Source organism: Myiozetetes cayanensis, unplaced genomic scaffold (assembly GCF_022539395.1).
Source record: "Myiozetetes cayanensis isolate MyiCay16 unplaced genomic scaffold, myiCay2020 scf2-11, whole genome shotgun sequence".
NCBI lineage: Eukaryota > Metazoa > Chordata > Aves > Passeriformes > Tyrannidae > Myiozetetes > Myiozetetes cayanensis.
Genome location: NW_026087411.1, coordinates 61,205,692 through 61,228,078, shown reverse-complemented (window position 1 = coordinate 61,228,078; position 22,387 = coordinate 61,205,692). Strand labels below are relative to the sequence as shown.

Here is a 22,387-nt window from a genome sequence, read left to right as displayed (position 1 = left end):
ATTACTCCTGAAAGCTTTTTAAGTGACAACTTAGTCATAAGGCATCAATTTTCAAAAAGAGGAAAAGGGCTGAATTCAGAGTATTATAATTTATTACAGCAAAGTGGCAAAAATCAGAAAAAATGCCTGTGCACTTCTATCTCCAGAACAATGACAGATACCCCTTTAACAAAGGTGAACATGAGTAAGAGTAAAAGGGTGTCACAGAAGGTGGCCCAGAGGTGCCTTTCCTGCCATATTCACAGGATGTTTGGGGTAACAGTGGCAGCCCCAAAGGAAAAACCTCTCTTGTTTCAGGAAGTGAAGGTTACAGGCCAGTCTGAAAAATCACTCTGCCTGGACTTGTTTTCATAAGTGACTGTAGGTTATGCTCACCTTCTTCCTTCAGAGAGTGTAGGCTTATTTCCAACGCTGCTGTCATGAAATGCTTTTCTTATGTTTTCAATTAAGTTTTCATCCACATAGCTGTAGTCATGCTCTTCCTCCTCTTCTTTTTCTGCCTCACAATTACTTGTTAGGCCTGAAAAATTAACAAAAAATAACTGTAGGAAGTGGCAGACTCTGCCCTTGTCCTGAAAAAAGAAAAAAGTACAATTCAAACAGGCAATCATAAAAGCTGAGAAAACGATGTTTCATGTTTCACATAGTACTTGTACCTCTAATTTGACCACTCCCTGCTACCTATGCACATATAACTAAGGTTTATTGAAATGTTTAAATTATATAATCACTAACAGTATAAAAGCAGGCAGATAAAATCATCTGACCATAGTAAGAGAAAAGCAGTCCACTTGCCACGAGCCACACATACCATCCTTACCACAGATGTGCTCCCATGCTCCTGTGTTTCATTGCCTGACAAAATGAGCCACTGCAGCTACGAAACCATGCTGTTACCTTGGGATTTCCTAGAGCCAGAAACCCCACTTGCTGCTTATTCCGAAGTGAATAACAAGAGACACAGTCTTGAAAGTGGCTTGAGGTTAAAATGAACAGTGTTGAAGCACGTTTCTTTACATCCACTTAAACTAGCTCGAAGTAACACTGATGACAAACCTTTCAGAAAGCAGCAGTCTTCTCTGAAATGGGCAGAGACCCTCACTGGAGGCCTCTTGGGAGCTCAAGTGCTGGGGCAGCCCCTGCTTTTATCTACGCATAGCAACAGTTTCACACTGACGAGCTACAGGCTGCTATCAGGAAGTCCCACCATCCTCTCCCCTGTTTGGGTGGTCCTACCACTTCCCTGAAGCTAGAGGAGGCTCTGCAAGTCACATGGGATCACTGGTCTCTTGCAGCAGAACCCCATAAGGATCAGTCAGTGAGTGCCCCACATGCCTCCTGTAGAGGCACCTGATCCCTTGGCTCAGGCTGTGGTGCGGAAAAGCCAGGTGGCAATAGCACCAGCCAGGGCTGAAGTAGTGGCAGTGGGACCAGCTGGAGCTGAGGTGGTGGTGGAGGTATCATCAAAGTTTCCCTGCCAAGAGCAGCTCACCCTTGAAGTTTATCAGGAAGTCTAATATTTAATAGAGCTGAGAGGATACTGTATTTCTAAGGCAAAAAGTTTCACCTGAAATTGCAAAACCGTGTGAAACACTGCTTTGGGTACAGGTGTTCCTGGTTGTTTAATCTGCTAAGACACAACCTGAAACAACCTAGAGCAGTGCACTAACTGACCTCCCAGCAACGCTGTGCTTGTCAAACACGTCCTTCTTTATGAGACTAAGCTTCTCAAACACGAATCCTCTCAAGTTTACTCTTGCAACCACGGTGTGCGCCTTCACCAAGACAATAATTTTATAATCTCTCAGCAGTCTCCAAACCCCACTGTGTTCCTCCTGAGACTCTCCATGGCTGTCGTGTCTCTTCCTGAAAAACTGGTTAGTAATAGTTTCTTTCTGAAGTTGCGATTCTTTCCTTTATAGGTCTTTTCAAGGCTAGAAATAAACACCAAGTTAATTAAGCAGCTGTCTGGCCACACCAGTACAGAGTCTATCACTGACCAATTTATCCACAAGTCCCCTGCTACTAAATTAGCAAAATATTTCAAGATCTAGGCATCAAAAGGAAAAAACCAAAACAAAACCCCAAATGTATGATTACAAATGTATTGCAGATCTTATTCACACATATGGCCACTATCTTGTTAATAAGCATTTCCAGGTTTGTAGTTCATTTGCAATTTGGCTGTGTTTGATATCAGTAAAAGTAAACTAATGAATAAAACAGGCTCTGAAAGAATAAGCTAATCCCTGTGATTCAGCAAGGGAAATATTGTTTGTGCACTTAGACTTGCTAATACGGATATAAGGTACAGATTGCTCATGGATGGCATAGCTAGACTTTCTTCTTTCCCAAACATGTGCAAACAAAATTATACGGTTCTAAGCAAGACAGCTCAAGGAGAAAGAAAATTAATGTCATCAGGCCAGACTAAATCACAGCTGTCCCCAGTCCCAAACTTGTGCAGGATGCCTTCTCAAATGTATATATTTACACTTCAATAAAGCATTAAGCAATGAATAGACAAGCTGAACAATCCCGAGGGGATTCTGAACATTGAAATCAATGCAATTTACGTCCCTGTTTGAAAAAAAAAAAATCTATTACCCTCAACACTGAATTACCTAATCAGATAGGCCATCTCAGCCTGCCAAGAAAACAAGGCTTATGTCATCGTGCTGTCTATCCATCCGTCAATCTCTTTGGTACTTTTACAAGTTTATTTCTGCCAATTTCAGTCAGATTTGAAAAGGGGGCAGAAGTCTTACCGTGGTTAAAAAAGCAAGATTTGAATTAGTTCCTCCATTGAAAGAGAAGCATGCAGAACACAGCTGTTATACACTCCATTTGGCAGCAGACAGCAGGATAAGTCAGCGTGTGCATATTGGTTGGCCACTCAACACACACATTGCTCCAGATCTGCTCTTTTTAATTTGATAGGAGCACCATAAGGAGAGTTTTGGTTATTATCAGGAAAGGCAGAGAGAAGCAGTAGGGGACAACAGACCCGAATACTCACTAAACCAAATTTCGTTAATTCTGCGCTTCCTGGAACAATTTGTATAATTACTTTTGCCTTTATAGTAGAAGGATAGTGCTCTGCAGACTACAATTTTCCGTTTATCTCACTTGTATCTTCAAGTGAGTAGGATTTGATTTTATTTTTCTCAGAATATACTTGCTGTTGTTCATAAATTTCAGGGCCAGAAATGGTTGTCCTAACTCTCCATTTTGGCCTTCTTCAAAATGTAGGCAACAGAAGTAACCCAACCCATCAAGACCCTTGGTTGGATGAAACAAGTGCCAGAAACCCCAGCTCATGTACATATAAGTCTGGCTGCACACCTAAATGCCTCTGGCTATGTGACCATAACACATTTTTATAGCTGTGGTAAATATTTCAGATCATTATTTACAGTGCATAAATTAACATTCAACCACATAGCATTTATTGTTTATTTATGCCTAACTTGAAAAAAGTAGTTGTGAAATACCCTGCATAATAATATTATGAACTCCACATGGTAGAACCACATCCTTATTTCTGCACATCACGTAAGTGAAAATGCACAGAACTGAAGGTATATGCATAAACCAAAGTGTTTTTATGAACAGCAGCATTTTATTTGCTGTGAGCCTCGTTCTAATGCTCCTCAGTGCTAATGAGAACTAATTCCTTAGGGACTGCTACTGAAAGTTCTTCAGTGACAGCAGAATCTGAGCCCATAAAACTAATGGATTGTTCCTTGAGCTGATATCCATCAACTGTTCCTTCATGTGATGATGTAGTGTATCTTTAAAAACTGTTAAGTGCCACAGTCAAAATATTTCATATAAACTGTAGAGCTGCAATTTATGTACAGGTAATGTTTATCTCCCTCTGGAATCTACTAACCTATTGTTTGGAAAAGTTTAATCTTAAATTTAATTTCTTAAAAAAATCTTAAGTTTCCTGAGAGACACAACTGTTCACCTCTTTCACTGTCCTTTTAATTTTTTTTCTTTATCAGTTTTTTTTCCTAGTCTGTCTTGATGGTTTTATTGAACTTTTTGAGATCCAATTTCCACTGTTGCGCCACTGCCTTATATAAAATAAATCCCCAGTGTATCAAGAGCTCTTGCAGATCAGAAGCGGTTGCCATAAGTTCTAAACAATCACATATTTCCTGCCTCATCACGCATTCCTACAAAAGGATAAGGGGAAGGGCTCAGGGCACCATGACACACACCTTCCCAGGCTCTCAAGTGCTGCTCTGCTTGAGCAGACTGGAGGAGCAGAACCTGCCAGAGAGTGGGAGAGGGGACTGACATGATAAACCCTTTAGTTATACTACATATAACACATATATTTATATATAACTACATATAACACTGTGATACCCCATCCTTGCAATCATCTCCATGAGCTCCTACCTGGAGTGTCTGCATATTACTGCAATTAAAATCAGTTACATCTAATAAATTAGTAAAATGTGGAAGGATTCAGAGCTTTTGCTTTCTTTCCCCTGCTGTACAGCAAGTTAGAGTTTGATTAAGGGCAAAACTGATTGAAAATGTTTAAATATAATTTATTAAAATGTACTCACCATCCTATGAAATTATATGATCTCCATATTTTAAGCAATTTTCTTGCCTTTTTGTAAACTTAGCTCAGAAGATGTGGCAGCCAAGAATAAGTTTTGTGTTTACAGACCAAAACCCAAGAGTCTTTTTTTTTTATTTTATTTTTTTTCAAGATATTTACAAGGCCAGAGAAGCCAAAGAATCTAATAACAGCTTTGCTCTAATCAAAGCCTGAGCTGAGTGTGGAAGCCAGAGAGAGTTGTCACACATGCACAGAGTAAAGGATTCCTAATTTATATTGCTTATCCCCCTGCACCCAATTCAGAACACTAATGCTAAATCCCTGTGATGACATCAAAAAAAAAGAGCTTTTTTTTTTTCAAAATAATTCAGAATTCTATGTTTTACTTTTTAAATTTTTGGGATTGCTATGTTTAATTCATTTTAATACTGGGTTTAGAGCACAATGGCATTGCTTAATGTATTGTCTTAACTAATGGGACAGCAAGTTGCAGCACGGGGCAAAAATTTCTCAAACTATGTTTGCTGCCAAATTTATTAGACATTATATGTACATCCTAAAGCACAATCAGAAGGCCTATTTCTCTTTTTCTTTCTCCAGCCCACTAGCCTCCTAAATCAAGTACCTGAAGACAGAATATACAAATACATTCCCTAAAATATCCTAACTTAATAAACAAAATCAACATAAATACTGTTTTATTGCAGACTGTAACAATTCCAGAAACTAAACATAGGCAAAAAGATTATGCAGTGTTTTAGAGACTCCACATAGAATAACTTTCAAGGTTAAAGAAAAGTTGATACAACAGGTTTCTGTTGAGAGTTATCCTGCAGGTATTGCTAGTAATTCTAATGGATTCAAACTCAGTCAAATATTAGAAAATAAGATAATATCTTTAGTGGCCTATTGAGGTTTAATTGCAACAGAGGAAAAAGGTTCAATTTCTTAGACATAAGGATAATAAATCCTCCCTTTATTAATATGAACTCTGTAAGGAAAGACAATAGAGGCTTTAAAAGCGAAAGAAAAACATGTTACTTTTCCTTTCAGAACTATCTGGCCTTTGGTAATAAATACTAATTGTCTCTGTAACTAGTTTTGTTTGAGAGTACATATTCAACATCCTTATTAGGAATTTGAAACAGGTTGGTGCTTTGGAGGGTGGCTTAACATTCATCAGTAGAAGTTTAAAGATTAGTCAGTGAATGGTGCATTTCCTCCCACTCAAAACCCACAGGAGTGTGTCTGTGTTATTAGTCTTGACATATTTTCTAATCCATTATCTTGTGAATTAGCAGAGCATACTCTCTGGAACAGGCAAGCTTGCTGCATGCAGCAATGGACTCATGGGGATCCCTTGGCTGGCCAGGAAGAACTGTTATATCGTCTAATCCAATTTCCTGTATAATTCTACAGTTATATTTGAATAAAGCCAAATAATTTTGGGCTACGCTAACATACACTTTTTTCTGAAACCTTTAGCTTTAAATTGGGTATGTCAGTGTACAATCCATCACTGTTCTTTGGACAAGGTTAAATCTGCCTAATACACAAATACACACTATGCTCCAATTCAGACAGAGTTTGTAAAGGGATATACTCCAAGACAATTTCCTAGCACTTTCCTAGTCTGGCAGAAGAAGAGTCATTATGATATTAATTCTTGATTTTCTATGTGTGTACTGAACAGAAGTAACAGGAGTTTGTTTGAAACCTTCAGAAATGAAGGTTATTTATCTGGTGTTTTGTGAGTAGTCTAAGCAAATACAGTATATAGGATGAACTTCAAATTAGCCAGTGACCACTTTCATGAGAAAGGAGGCAGGACACGTGATTGATGAGCTTTGGAATCAGATACATGGCTAAGAACTGTGCTAGCAGGGAAGAGTTAAGTGCTGTGAATCTTTGCAGTACCAGAGGCAGAGGCCCACAAGCATTTAGCAGTTCTAACATAATTTTTTCTCTAATACTCTTGGTCATACACCCCAAGCTACCTTCAAAGCACAGGTCTGTAGTCATAAACTCAGGGAAATAGACAGGAAAAAAATGAGCCTGATTGATACTTTAAGTTTTTAAAAAATATATGTCTACTGGAAGAAGGAATAGTTAAGCCAGAAATCTACCATGCCAGTTGACATGTGGATCTCAACCAGTAGGAAAGTAAACTCTGCTTTCTCAGAAGGGATGTTACAACAAATATTAGTATCTTGATGGAAGGAGGAGCAAAGGAAATAGAGCAAGAACAGCTAAGAGAAGATATTTTCAAACTTTAAAAAGGCTCTAGAAAAGGATTGCTTCTCAATCAGATTGTTTCAGAATTAAAAACAAATGGAGAATTGGCTAGGACAAACAGACTTTTACTAGAAAGTGAAAAATCACAATAAAAATCAAGTGCTGTTCAAGAGTCTGAAAAACATTTATCAAGGACATATAAACAAGGCTTAATGGGGTGGATGAAAAACTAATGCTAGTGTCTCTGAGTGAATATAGAGAGAGGTGGCAGGCAGACTTCAAGCAGGGCAGCTCAGACAGTCAGCAATATTGTCTTGTTTCACCATAGTGCTGAAACATGTTCAGTAGAAAGTCCAAATAATGAACTGTTGCAGAAAGTCCAAGTCTGTTTTCTAGTGTCCAGAACCACAAACTGCTTGAGCTAACAAGCACCATGAAGGAGAAGGAAGAAACTTTGCTAGTAACATGGCTAACAGAGACAGCCCTCTTTCTAGGGACAGCTAAAGAGCCCCTGTTCTTTTTTTTTTGGTGTTTAAACAGAGATATTGTCCTTTGTAGCTACCAATATGTAAGCTTCATTATTTACTCCTATAAAATCTAATCAGTTCACTAAACATTGACAAAATGGAGCCTGAAGGGAGATTTTTCAAAGCCACAAAATAACAAATTTGGAATTATATTTCAAAGCAACCAGATCCTAAAATACCTTTCTGTGCTGGTTTTGGCTGGGGTAGAATTAATTGTCTTCATAGTGGCCTCTATGGGGCTACATTTTGGATTTGTGCTGAACACAGGGTTGATAATATAGAGAAGTTTTTGCTATTGCTAAGCAGTGCTTACACAGAGCCAAGGCCTTTTCTGCCTCTTGCCACACTGGCAAGAGAAGTTGGGAGTGCATGGGAAACTGGGAGGAGACACAGCCAGGATAGGTGATTCAAACTGACCAAAGCTTGAAGTTCCATACCATCTGATATCATACTAACTATATAAAATGGGAGGAAGAAGGAGGAAGGGTGAGACATTTGGAGTGATGGTGTTTATTTTCCCAAGTAAAGGTTATGCGTGATGGGGACTTGCTCTCCTGGAGATGGCTGAACACCTGCCTGATGATTCTTTGTTCTTCTTTGTGTGCATGGCTTTTTCTTTCCCTATTAAACTGTCTTAATTTCAACCCATGAGTTTTCTAGCTTTTACCCTTCCAATTCTGTCCCCAATCCCACTGGGGGGAGTGAGTGGGCAGCTGCTTGGTTGCCAGCTGGGGTGAAACCATGGCACTTTCCAAAATCAGTCCTCGAATAATCAACTTCCACAGCAATAAGGATTAATGAATATTCAGCATGACACTGTAATTCTTCTCTATAAAAGTTACATTGCTTTTAGAAGTTTCAATACACGTAGTTTCAAATAGACAATCCTTTTTAAGAGTTTGACACACTGAATGACAAGAAAATAAAGAGAAACCTTATGGGAAGTTCTTATATTGATACCAATTATCAGTTAACAAATGCTGTGAGCATGGGTATTTGTGCTTTAGTCTTCCAAATGTACCAGTGTTGTAATTACTGTGATGTGATCATATTTCAGATATAACCTGTGACTGACAGAGTAATGAAATAATTTTTTTCCTATTAACTGCAAAGTTATTTTATATATATATATATAATAAATAGAAATTGGATTTCTCCTCTTATCGTCTAGCTTCTCAACTTCAGTATAGTTCCTTCCTGCAAAAGGAAAAACTTGAAAGATAAGTAGAAAAACTAACTATCTATCGAAAATTATGGGAAATCCAAACAAATGATGACTTTAAAAACAATTATCAGTCAAGCAATTTGCTCAATATTATTTTTTTCTTCAAAATACAAAAATGTGAGTTGAAGACATCTTCATATCTTTATGCAAAACGCCTGCTCATCTTAAAACCTTTTGGGATAGGTATTCTTTTTAACAGATTATGTGTAAGCATCACCCTAAAGCTAAAGGAAAGCACATCTTTTCCAAACGTCTGTTCCTCAAACCCACTGAATATTCATGCTGGAGTGTCAAACAGAGTTTAATACCATGCTGCTGTTGAGAGTTTGGATGAATTTGCCTTACGGCATTTATGGAGGAAGAACAGAAATGTTCACTTTTCATCCCTTTTGACTAAGTCACAGATTCCAAGTGAAATAACACAAGATACTCCTGTACGTCAATCTTTCATCAGGGCTGGGGTTAAGCTTTCTGATATTAATAGCTCAAACCATAAAGCTTAACTGACCTTTAATCACAGTAGTTTCCACTAGTGGAGCTTTCCCAGTCTTGTCCTTATTCTCACAATGCACCAAATCATTTTGACAACTCACTTGCGATTCCGAAACATCAGCAGCTTGACTTGAGCACAATTTCTTTGTGGTGTCTACACAGAAATTCTGAAATAGAAGAGTACATTAACTTTCCATGTAAATTGTTATTCCTTACTGACACTTTCAGAGATGTGACATGTAAGAGCAACATTCTTTGAGCTGCTTCTGTGAGTTTTAACCATAGATCTGTTTGTCAAAGTCATCGATCACATTTACCACAATGCTTGTCTTTGAGGCATGTACATCACAAAATAACATGACCGGAAGGCACTCTAGTTGAAGAAACTACCTCCAAAACATATCTTCAGTCTTTCTTTTTGTGGTTTTTTTTTTTTTGTTTCTTTTTTTTTGGCTACATGGAGTCACTCAAACAACAGGAGATTTATCTATCCTTTTGTTTGATACAGATTACTTTCTGATTAACTATTTTTATTGTATTGATTGTTCATTTAACATGTTCTGTTAGATATTACATCACAAATTCATATAAAGTCTGACATTTCAATTACATTTACCCAGTAGCATTCATAGCATAGTGAGTATAGATGGATGATGGGAACAGACAATTATAGAGTAATTAATTATAGTTTTATTACATTGCAGAAAATAAGTTACATGGCTGCAATATATGCATCCCTTGAAATTCAGGATTGATACATACATTTCCATAATTCTGTTGTTTGTTTTATTTTTAATTCAGAGGTATTTTTGTCATAAATACTTTCAGTCAAATACCTATCTTTGGCTGTGTAAATAACAGTCAATTAAAAGTGTCAAAAAGTGTATCTTTGGTGAAGCCGCAGTACAGGTACAGACCAGTTGCAATTATTATACCAGAGAGTATATATTTTAAGAAATAATCCATATATACTTTCCATTCAAAATCAAACGTAGATGTTTCCTCAGCAATGACAAAGCCCATCCTATTCAGAGAGATAAGGTCAAGTTGGTAAAACTGACAGTAGCTACACAGTAATAGTATCTGATCTTTTCAATCAACCCACAATTTGCGAAGGCACAACACAAGCCCACATTTTATGACAATCTGCCCTTTCTGAAAAAAAGCTATCAGCTAGTAACAAGAAAGTCACTGGTAATTGAAATAGAAAATTGAAAAAGTATACTAAGAAGACCAGATGAGGATGAAACATGTAACACACAGCTATGATTTTCCTCAGTGGGTGGGTCATGATACTGCATAAGTGGAAGAACCTCATTTTTCAGTTAGAGGAATCCATGGTACTTTTCTCCATTTTCTAAAAACAATACTACAAGCTGAATCTGCAGGGGGCAGTTGAGTTACAGTATTCAATGCGTGTTTGTGCACTACAGGCCGTACAACGCTTGACAGTGCTCTCCTTGATTGCAAAACTGCCACTGAGGCCAAGCAAAGCTTTAAGCAGTGACGTAATAATTCACAAAAAACTCAAGGAGTTGTACAAAAATAAATTCAGCTAGGAAATATTTTGCAAAGAGGACAGAAACATCAGAAGAAGTTCTTCACAGCAGTGAATTAAAATAACCCGATGGAAATGGCACTGTTCAAACTAGGACAATGCTTGGCTGGTGTGTTGTGGAATAGCTTCACTGAGGCTACAGGATCTTTAACTTTCTTCCACCAGCACGGCATGGCCTTTCTTCCACCTCCAGTTCTTTTCTTGATCATCTGCACCTAAACATGCCTGTATGCACCACCTGTTTGTTACCAGACTGTCCCAATAATAACTATCATAGAGTCACAGAATATGCTGAGTTGGAAGAGAACCACAAGGATCATTGAAGTTGAACTCATAGCCCTGCACAGGACCATCCCCAGGAATCACACCATGTGCCTGAGAGGATTGTCCAAACACTTCTTGAACTCTGCCAGGCTTGGTGCTGTGACCACTTTGCTGGGGAGCCTCTTCCAGTGCCCAAACACTCTCTGGGTGAAGAACTTTTTCTAATATCCAACCTAAACCTTCCCTAACACACACACTTTACAGAGAGTTACTGAGAAATACCCACCTTCTGCTTGGGGAAAATAAATGCTTAAATAACCATGTTTCAGAGCTGCCACTAAAACAGTCCCATCCTTGGGATCAGTCATGTTTATCATGTTTATTCATTTGTTTATCACAAATGAAAGGTCTTGGGAAGAGTAGGGTAACTTTATTATTCACAGGCAGATTATTCCTATGTTCAAGTTATTTGGCATACTTAACACACAGAAAACTTTCACTTAATAATCAACTTTCAGGCAAAAATGGATCCTTAATTTAAATAGTATACATTAAAAAAAAGAAGAAAAAAGATTTTTTTTTAAAATTATAAATTCTTTTATTTTCTAGTCAGCTCTTTATTTAACATATTAATACTAGCAATCAATATGATGAATAAGTATGTTGAGTTTATTTATTTTGTATTACCTTAACTAACTAAAAACAAGCCTTGGAATCAAAACAGAAAGATCCCCTCATTAGGAGAAACATAGCTGATATTTGTGCTAATCTTATAATTCCTCAGTAAAACCACATACTGTGAAACAATAGTTACCTGGGGCACCTTGCAAACCAATTAAAATATGCAGAATTTAAATATTTAAAACAAATATAATTACAGAGAGTGAACTGTCACATCACTTTATGCTGAAATCTGATAGCCTTTTTAACATTCTTAATAGCTCTATAGATAACAATTACATTAGAGACCCACAGAGATGAGATTTTTTTATAAACTATATAAGAGTGAAGTCTTACAGTTGTCTTTAAAATAGTTGGCATACTTAACAGCACAGCACAGGGTTTCCATCTATGCACTCACTGTTCCACTAATTTAAAGAAGTCAAGATGTCATCCTTGGTTTTCAGTAGTTACTGCCAGAAGAAACACTAATTCAGTTAAAAACTCATGTCAGAACTACAGTCACTTGTTATAAGGGAATACTCATGAGGAAACACAAAATCTCAGCATCCTGAAAACACAGGTGCATGAACTAAAAATTTTACCCCAGTGGCGAAAAACTGCCCATTACATCTCTAGGCTTGCACATTGTCCAGGAACAACTAAGTACACAAAGCACAAAGCCATAAAGGTACAGTAGTCTAAATGTACACAGTTCCTCTCAGGAAACAGGAGGTGTTATGTCAAACAGGAAAAATAAAAGTGTGAGTGCTAAGGTGAGAACTAAAGGGGCAGAGATGTATCATTTTAGTAAGAACAGAAGCGTTAACATTCTGGAGAAGCTGTGAGTGCAGTTTATCGAAGGTGTTCAAACTGAAAACACAGTAGTAGCAAACTGAGTTTCAGAGTAAATGTTTTGAATTAATTTCCCTTGATTACCTGAAGAGTTTAATGCACTACATGTATGTGTATGTGTGTGAGCTTTCTTCTGTGAGCAAGGCTTCCCTCTGCCTCTCTGCAGAGGCAGTGAAACCTGACAGTAGTTCTTATTTTTATGAATGGCACTGCACAAATAGTAATGCTTTCCCTATCTACAGCCCCAGTTGCACAAAACCTGTTCCCAAAATGCCAATGTCCCCTGCAATATAAGTGTATGCTATCATCTTCTTCTCATAGCTCCAAGGTGTGTTCTTGTCTCACTTTAAAAAATGGGGATATCAACAGTTGTTTCCACATGAATATTTCTTTCATTCTTGTGTCTAATTGTTTTCTTTAACTCATTTACATTTCTGTTATCAATATCATGTGGTAATCAGTTCCAGAGTTTACTTCTGCACTGAAATTTACTTTGGGTTGTGGGGGTTTTTTGCTGCCCTACCTCATAATTTCATGCTGCTGCTGTAATCCCTCTCTATTAATTTTCTCCCTGCATTCAGGTTTTTACTCTTTTTCCTGAGCTGCCTCCTCCTCAGGTTGAAGAATTTCTGGTGTATTTAAGCTTTCTTCTTACAGGAGCCGAATTGTAACCCATGCTGCACCGACTGGAAATTCCTGCTTCCTGGCACGATACAACCCAAAAATACTGAAGGCAATCCATATTCCACACATACTTCAGACAGCATTATTTGGTCACAGCTACTCAGTAAGCACATAAAATAGCACAGAAGTTCTTACAAAAAAAACACCCATAAACACCACCCTCACCACCCAATAACAAAACCACAAAACAAACAACAAAAAAACCAGCCATCCATTCTGGAGCTGCCCAGTAAAATTTTTGTAACCTCTGAGATAACACAGAAGAAAGAGAAGCTCTTACAGCAAGTAAGAAAAAAGGCTGTTAAATCTCTTTACAAAAAAAGAAAATAATACATGTGTGCATAATACACACTATTGTTTGGTTGCTTTTTTTTAAGGAAAGAAAGCCTCAACAGCATCTAGAACATTCGGAGTGAAGAAGGAGAAACAACATTTGTTTAAAGTACAGAATAACGTGGGAGTAAATATGAAACCAACAGCTGTCATAGTCTCTGAAAATGCTGTGAGAGATGTAGTGGCATAAACCAGTGTGACAAAGCTATGATTTTCCAGACAGAAAGTCAAACTGTTACGTGATTACAAATTACTCTAGTGAAGAGGAGTACTCATTTGTTGGAGCAATCAGTGCTGGACATAGCGCTACACCATCGGAGTACATTTATTACAAGTCACCCATGCTAGTAAACACAGATCATAAACCTTTTACTGCAGTCTTTAAAGACAGCTTGGAGTGGCACTCTTCACTGCTTTCACAAACCCAAGCCAAGGCTCTAGATACTTATTTTTTGCTTTGGCATATACTGCATGGATATATTTATCTGTAAAATGCTTAATTGCTGGATGCACCTTTCTGCCAGAAAAAAAAAAAAAAGCTGTATACATAGAATGAAAGGGATTTCACAGTCAAAACAGAGACAAAAAAGAAAATTTATCCCCACAAGCTGCATATGATGATTCTGCAAGAGAGTCACACAGCACTTTATTCATGGGGAAGCACAAACCAGACTGAACAAAGTTTTAGTTTTTAATATTTTAGAGAACATTTTAAGGAAATTGTGAAAGAGGGGGTTAGGAAGAGTCATATCAGTCTAAGGCTGATAGTTGCTCATAGTTGCTGATTTATAGAGAAGAATTCATGAATTTCTGAGCAATCTACAGAATTACAACCTACCTATATAATTTTGCTTCAACCTTCATTACATCTGCATGAGTTTCTGCAGGGACAGCTTGGAACTACAGTGAATCAGAGAAGAATCACAGATTTCGATTCCCATATCATATCAACCAGTGTAAACGCTATCACAATCAGAACCTCAGACCATCCTGAAACACAAATCCAAAGGGTTTTCCAGTTTGCAAAAGCATAAACTGGATTAACTTCATTCTGGAGTAACTTCATTGATCAGATTTACACCAATGTTTGTCATTAGGTGATTCTGCCCCTTTACTCTGCTCTGGGGGAACCCCATCCAGAGTAGTGTGTCTAGCTCTGAGGCCCCCAACATAAAAATGACATGGATCTGGAGTGGAGTGGAGGATGGCTGTAAACATGATCTGGAACACCTCTCCTATGAAAACAGGCTGAGGGAACTGGGGTTGTTCAGTCTGGGGAAGAGAAGGTTCTGGGGAGACCTCATAGCAGCCTTCTAGTACCTAAAGGGGTCCTACAGTAAAGATGAGGGGGACTCTTTATCGGGTACTGCAGTGATGGGACAACAGGGCATAGTTTTAAACTGAAAGAAAGTAGGAAGTAGATTAGATATTAGGAAGAAATTCTTTACTGTGGGGGTGTTGAGGCACTGGCACAGGTTGCCCAGGGAAGTGATGGGTGCCCCATCCCTGAAAGTGTTCAAGGCCAAGTGGGATGAGTCTTTGACCAACCTAGTCTAGTGGAAGGTGTCCCTTACCATGGCAGGGGGGTTGGAACCAGATGATCTCTAAGTCCATTCCAACCCAAGCCATTCTATGATTCTGTGAAAATATATTTCATCCACTGCATGACTAGAAGTAGGAATTGGTGCTCCCACCTAACAGATGGGAAAGACAAATTTGAATAATGGCAACACACACACGCAAATTGCTGACACCTCTCAAAATCTGTATTATTACGGCAGACAGGATTGATTTATTCCACTTGAAAAGAAACAATTACCTTTAGATTATTACTCATTTGTATCCCAAGGTAGCCTTCTTGCATGATCTATTGGCAAGTCAACTTATCTTGCACATCAAGGTAATTTTTGCAAGGGCACAGTGTACCCATAGCAAAGGGTACTGACAAGGGTCTATGATTTTGTAGCAAAGAATTTTAATGGTCTTCTCCATTGCACTGATTCCAGTACATGATATCAAGTCTTCATTTTCCACAGTCCACTGGAGTGTGGAAAAGGAGAAGAGCTAGTTAGAAGATACTTCAGAAAGGCCATGGGCAATAAAAAGGATCCTCATTTAGCCTTATTAACATACAGGACAAGAGCACTTTGGAGAATTATTATTTGCCTGCAGGACTCATAAGGTACTATAAACTGCAGATGAGCTATTTTTGACAAAGAAGGGGTCAAGGTTATATCATCTCAAAGACAGGAACAAAATTATATTAGTTTGTGAGTTCTTCTCCACCTAAAAGGGACACAGAACATGTGATTGCATTAAGTTTCTTTGATCCAGGTTCAAGCACTTGATAGGTTTCTTCCTTACAAGGTACTTTCTGTACATACCAACAATAACACAATTAATTTGAATTTCATTGTCAGCAGTCTGGGTTTTATCATAGAATCATAGAATGATTTGGGTTGGAAAGGACCTTAAAGATCATCTAGTTCCATCTCCACTGCCGTGCACAGGGACACCTTCCACTAGATCAGGTTGTTCCTGGTTCTTTTCCCAAAGATTAAAGAAGGGGAGACTGTAAATAAAGTCATGCTGGATCACAGGTAGGTGCTGCTGTAGGTTCATTCTAAGGGTTCAAACACTGTAGTTAAAAATTATATCTTCCCAACAGTAGGGACAGTATTAGTTAATCCTTGTTCGGAGCTTGAATAAGAATATTTGGATTTAAAACAAAAACAAACCATAGCAGAGAGCCATGTTCCAGCCAGATCAATTTCTCCAAAAGTAATGTGCCAAACCGAAAGGTCTTGGAGAAATCAGCGGCACCGAGCCCTGCACGGCACGCAGTTTAGCCGTGAGCTGGGACAAATATTCCCGTGACATACAGGTAGAAAGGAACAAACGGGGCGGCGGGCACCGCTAGGGGGCTCCGTCCGCCGCCGCATCCCGCCGCATCCCGCCGCATCCCGCCGCTCCGCCGGGCGCTCCCGCCGGATCGGGGCTGCCGGGGCTCGCGGCTCAGCGGTAAGTTAACAAGGGGAAAAAAACCTGGCATCCGAACTCTCCTCTGACAAAGACTTCTCCTCCTGGTCCGCCCCCTTCCACCCGTTTGAAACGATAAGCACAGAAAATCCCGTGGTTCTGTCTGGGACTAGGCAGAAAGAAAATATGCTAGATCAGATTTGATGATTTTTTGGGGGAGATGAAATATGGTGAAATGTTAAAATCTTGCAATTCAACAGGATGAGGTTTAATAATTGCAGGGGGAAGGAAAGGGAAAAAAGGGATCCAGCCGATAGGACGACCTTTAAAGAAGGGCTGTTGTACGTGAACGGTCCATGCTTTCCTAGGAAATGGTGTGGGGGCTTTAAGGAGCTAATGAAATAGTGCCACTCTTCACTGACAGTTCCCAGCAGTACAGGTAAATTTTCTACAGCTGATTGAGACAAAATAAATTGCATTAAGTCATCAATAAAAAACACACAAGAGGGTACTGATATTTCGTTCTACTAAAATGCTTTGCTTGCTCCAGAAATTCAGAGCCTCAAGCTTTTTGTTCTTAATCCAATGACTTTCATGTACTCATTCACTGCTCACAGTACTCATTTAATCATTTGTTGATTGAGATCTTTTTCTTTCCCAAAATCTATCCCAGAATAAGACAGTTTATGTCTCAAGAGACTTTAAAATGAAGTTTTGCTACCAAAGGGTCTTTTATGTCTCTGGGTAACTGAAGCTGTCAGCCTCTTTTCCCAGGCAATTTTTTCCTGCTCTGTGTGTGTACAAGCAAAAGAGAACAGAAAATGGTGTTGTGCACCCATGAGTGGCCTGGGATGACACAATGCTCTATTAGCCAGCACAAAATCACGAGGCTTACACCTTCAGCTCTTGGTGTTACAAATCAAAAAGAGTATTTGAAAATCTTTCAGCAATAGTTCAAATGCAAAGTACATATCTGCATTATGCCTTCCCCGCTCCATCTCTTCCCTCATCTCTGCCTGATAAATACTTATAGGTGGGAGTGCTTGATCCTCAGTGCCTCAGAGCAGAGAACAGTTTTTTCATCTTTACTGTAATGTGGATAATAATAATATTACATTTATTTATCTTAATGTCTTTATCTTAAGGCTTGGATTTTTTTTTTGTGAGTACTTAGTCTTAAACAGCACTTTCTCTCTTCAGCACACTATGCAGCGAAAGGTAAGTATTGTTTTCTCCATTTTACATGCTGGCAAATTGAAATGTGCTCTTTTCCACACAGATTCAAAAAGTGAGTAGGAGCCAGGGAGGTGCCACAAGCTGTCACCTTTCCATACACATTGACTCTTCACCACTCTGCCTTCACTGCCAGCAGGCACAGCAATTGCAGCCACACTTGTGAGCTCTCAGTTAAAGAAATTAGGCCTGGACCGTTTCAGATTGGGCAATGGAACACAGTTAGTAGCAACCTGTGAAAATCCTGGTTTCCATGGCATTCATGGCAACTGCAACTGTGAAAGGAAGCAAGAAGAGGACACCATAGTTTCTTGGAGAGTCCGATGCCTTAATCCCAAGGAGGCTTTGCTCTTCTCCTGGGCTGCTCACCCACTCAGCACTGAAGTTCTTGGGAGAAAAAAAGAGTACACCTGAAGAAGTAAATTATTGAGATCTGCTTCTGTATTAGAAATGCACCTCACCTTGGCAAATGGAAGTGCTTGTTTGTTCAACGACTATGAAATGTTGCGTTTTGTGCAATCACCACTTAAGCAGGAGATGCGAATTCTTCTCATTTATCTTTAATAGGACATTAACTTGAAATATAATTACAAGGGAGAGCTAATTACCTGCAGGTTTGCCAAACTGCAGATGGAATCTACTCAACAGAATGAAATCTGAATGCTGAAACTGATGTGAACGTAAGTGCAGTTTAGTGTGCTGAAAATGTGAATTGAAACTAAATGAAAAGAAGAATTAAATTTCCTGTAACTCCTGACACAGAACCTCAAATGAGGCAGCCCTCACTGCACCGTTGTCTCAGCTGTCTCTCCCTCAGTCCTCAGATCTTCTCTGTCCTTAAAAAATGAAATAAAACCCATACTGGTTCAGGTAAAAATGTATCCACACAGTACTTTTTCTTCACCTTTGCCTTAAGCAGAAACTAAGGAAGAGTGAGAAATGAGCAAGGCGACCTGCTACATTCAAATACACTCTCAGCTTCTTATTATTTTCAGCTCAGGGAATTTCCTGAGTTTGATGTGGTTTGTCTATTAGTAACCCTCAAAGGGTCTCTCTTCCAAGTATCTGCTCAGTCTCCCTTGAACTCCTGATCTTCTTCCAGCCTTGTTCGGGCTCCCCTTAATCTGAATGTATCCTGCCCCATTTCCTCTAACTGTGGTCCTGCAGAGAGTGGGGAAGGGTAGGAGTGGGGAGGCAAGATTTTTAAAATAAATTGTTTTCAATTCTTACTGCTGTGCTGCCCTTCCTAGCATAAGCCTGCAAGTCCAGCTGCAGAGCTCACACTGTGCTTCCTCTTACTGCATGACAGAAAATGCTGTGCGTGGCAGACAGCAGCCTCAGGAAAGCAGCAGGACACTGTGTTGGGAGGAATTAAATACTTCAGACCAGACTGAGGCCTCAGAAACTGGGTGTAAACCTGGAGTCACTCCCTGTAGTTTGAAAGCATTATTCTGGATTTACTCAGTCATGGACGAGTTCAGCGTCAGGCTTCTTGTTTTTCAAAATCATCTGGTTTCCAGGCCACAGTAGGAAATGTAACAGCGGGAGTGAAAAGAAAATGGGTTATTTTATTAGTAAAATGCATTCCTATTCTAACAGGTATTTCTGCAATGTTGCAATTCCTTCAAGAATTTTGCCTTCTCACACACATATGCACAAAAAAAATGTATACAAATATATGAGTATATAAATATTTCAGTCTGCCCACTAGAAGCCAGCCTGGTTTGTCAGAAAGAAACTATTCTGCCCCATTTTCAATCCCTTTTTGTTCTTTTTTTCTCCAACATAATTTCAAAGCTCTGAAAACTAATTCCCTAGCAGCTCTGTTAAGCTGCACATTGGTAGTTAGCAAACCTGGCTAAGTCACAGGGGGTTTTGGTTTTTTGGCAACATTGGACCATGTCCTGTATAGTATCTGGATTTTTCCTTATCAGAAAGGTTGTTCACACTGTGGAACTTCTGGAAAATTGGGAAGTGCCCACCTCCTGAAAAAAATTCCCTTCTAATTACAAGGACTTATCAAAAGTATTAAAAGGAGACTTTTGGGTCTGTTTTTGTCTGTTGACATTTTAGATTTTGATTTCCTCAATTCACTACAGGGAATAAAAAGTAAGAGGTGGAAAGGCTTTCAAGAGTGTTTGCTCCCCAGTATCAAAATGAAACTCTGTAATGCTACCTGCCCACTTCTACTTCCTGCCCCCCACCCTGAACCACCCTCCCTCCTGGGCACTGGAGCTACTGGAGGTCTGAGAGCTCTCTCTGGGTTATCTCTGTGGCAAGCAGCAGGCCCTGATAACCAGCTCACTTCAGAGACAGGCTGTAGCCTGATCTGCCTCAATACCAAGCTGTGAGAATGAGAATTAAATATCCTCCTCTGTTCATAACTGTTTTCCATTACTTTTGTTAAATCCACTCCCTTTCTAGGTTCTCTCCAGGGAGCTGGTTTTGTAGGACAGGCCTGGTACTCCAACAATGTTCAGAGTTATGCCTTAGTGTCATTTATAGGGCCTTTTAAGCCCATTCAAAAAGAGACAAGTAAGAGAGGATCTGTACAAATCTCAACCCATTATTTCTTGGCTTTCAGAACAACAACTGAAAAGTCATCCTAACAAGCAGCATGGAAAACAGTGATGGTGGTACTTTCCTCATACACAAAAAAATGTCGGATAGCAGAAGAAGGTTCATAGTCAGTCATTTTACTTTATGTTGTGGAAGTCAAGGCCTGTCCCACACATATTCATATTAATGCATAATGAGTTTGTCCATAGGATAGAGATGGCTGTGTCATACCACAGGCTTCTTCCAGCAAACACCACTGTGCCTTTCCTCCTGTATTTTCTTCACAGAGGTTATGTGGCAATTAGATGTTTTCTCCCCTTGCTTGATTGTGATGGTATCTTGACACTCATTCCTGTTGCTCCCAAAGGAACTAATCTGGAGACAGTAGTTACTTATTTGCAATGTATTCCATTTATTTGGGATGCTATTAAAAAGATGAGCGAACACCTGTGGTTTATTTTTGTAAGACACAGAAAGGTTTGTGATAAAGTCTTCTAAGATATTTTAATATTTAGGTAATTTTTAGATCTTTAAAGCAGATTTTATTCTCAGTTAGATATCATGCTTGACAAATAGGTCTCCTTTCACTGCTTTTCTCTTTTTAATATGGGACAATTACTTCATTACAGAATTATAGGTATAGTAATGGTTGGCTTTCTTGGGTTAAAAATGGGAGAATCTGGCTTTCATTAATCTCACTGAAGGTTTGTTTTTACATCTCTTCATTGAGTGTTGTAGCTCAAAAGGAGACCATGAAATTTCATCCATGTAAAATATGCATTTTTTCATAAAACCAAAGATACCCTGATAAAATCTTGGTTACTAGTTCCACCATTCCGTAGATGACACTAACGATGGTGCAATCTTCAGAGTGGATGTTGCTTATCCCCAGTTCATGTTCATTCATGTTCAGCATGTGTAAATCTTCTTGAAAGAGTGTCTGAACTTTGCAGGTAGTTTAAATGTATTATACCAGGCCTTTTAATCCACTTGTTTAATATTTTTCTGAAAGACTCTACGTGCAGAATACAGTCTAATTGGTAAATATCTGCATTTCCTAACCAAAACAATGAAGTAAATAATTCCCATACTACATTTACAAACCCCAAGAAGACATCCACGTTGGTGGGGTTTTAAGCACCGTTGCAGCTGACTAATGCATTAAACAGGTGTTGGCATGCATAGCTCTGCTGTATCCTGTGTGTAGGCACACACACAGCTGTTATATTCTGACCTCTCAGTGTATCCACATACATTTTCAGAGCACTTTGCCACAATGACCACATATATACACCAGATAGAACATTCTTTGAGGAAATAAATACTTGCTTGGTGGACAATACTTCAAAGTACTGACAAGGCCAAAGAGCTGTGTAACCCTCATGAGTTTCAACAACAGAATTGCTTTGGTTTCCTTAGTCTACTGAATTACCTTGGGAATTTAGAAAAGGTTTTATTTCTGCAGCCTACAATTTCATCTCTGATTCAGTCTTTGAGCCAAGCTTAAGTATTTATTTGCTTTTCAATTCAGCAGCCAGCCTTAAAAAATATAATGCTGTTTTCTCCCGAAGTTTTGTGCTCAACATTCATATGGGTCAGCTGGGTCCAGGAGGTGGAAAAACAAGATCACAGAAGGTTTTAAAAGAGATTATTATCACATAAATCTTATGCCAGTTTTTAGAGGTAATATTGGTAGTCCTATTAATTGCACAAGAAAGACAACTTCCTTACACTTACTGACAGTAAGTAGTCCAAACATGCAGACTAGGACTCCCCTCAATGATATGTGTTATGTGTCAGATTATCAATATAGTGTTTATGCTCTACATTGCAGCAAAGTTTGCAAGCAACATTGCAGGTTGGTCTCCCATATCTACAGTCTTGGCTCTCATGCTTTGGCTCCAGAAGCAAAAAGGTGGGCATGTCCAATCAAACTGGCAGCGTTGGCAGCAGCAGGACTTTTTTTCCTTTGAAATTTTAGATGAAATGACTGCTGACCTCCAACCTCTTCTCATTTCCTTCATCTGTTTTGCAAAATGGTGGCAGGCAGGACAGGAAGAGGCTCTTGGCTGCAGTGCCAGGAGTTAGTCATTGCTGCCTCAGGAAACTGTCTGGCACAGCAGGCCTGTGAAGAAAGGCTCATCACAACCAGATGTGAGAAGACATTTGTCTCTCCAGAGCTACTCTTTTCTTTGATT

The 22,387-nt window shown here is 39.0% G+C and overlaps 1 protein-coding gene across 1 annotated transcript in view; it reads right to left on the bottom strand.

Annotated features, from left to right (window-relative positions):
• Positions 1-256: 256 nt before the first annotated feature.
• THEMIS (thymocyte selection associated) overlaps positions 257-22,387 on the bottom strand; it is a 70,605-nt gene continuing 48,474 nt past the window's right edge. Inside the window, exons 5-6 of the mRNA XM_050315978.1 lie at positions 9,081-9,231; positions 257-520 (exon numbers count right to left, since the gene is read on the bottom strand). Of these exons, the coding sequence (XP_050171935.1) occupies positions 372-520; positions 9,081-9,231 (300 nt within the window). The 3' untranslated portion in view covers positions 257-371. The remainder of the gene's footprint in view (positions 521-9,080; positions 9,232-22,387) is intronic.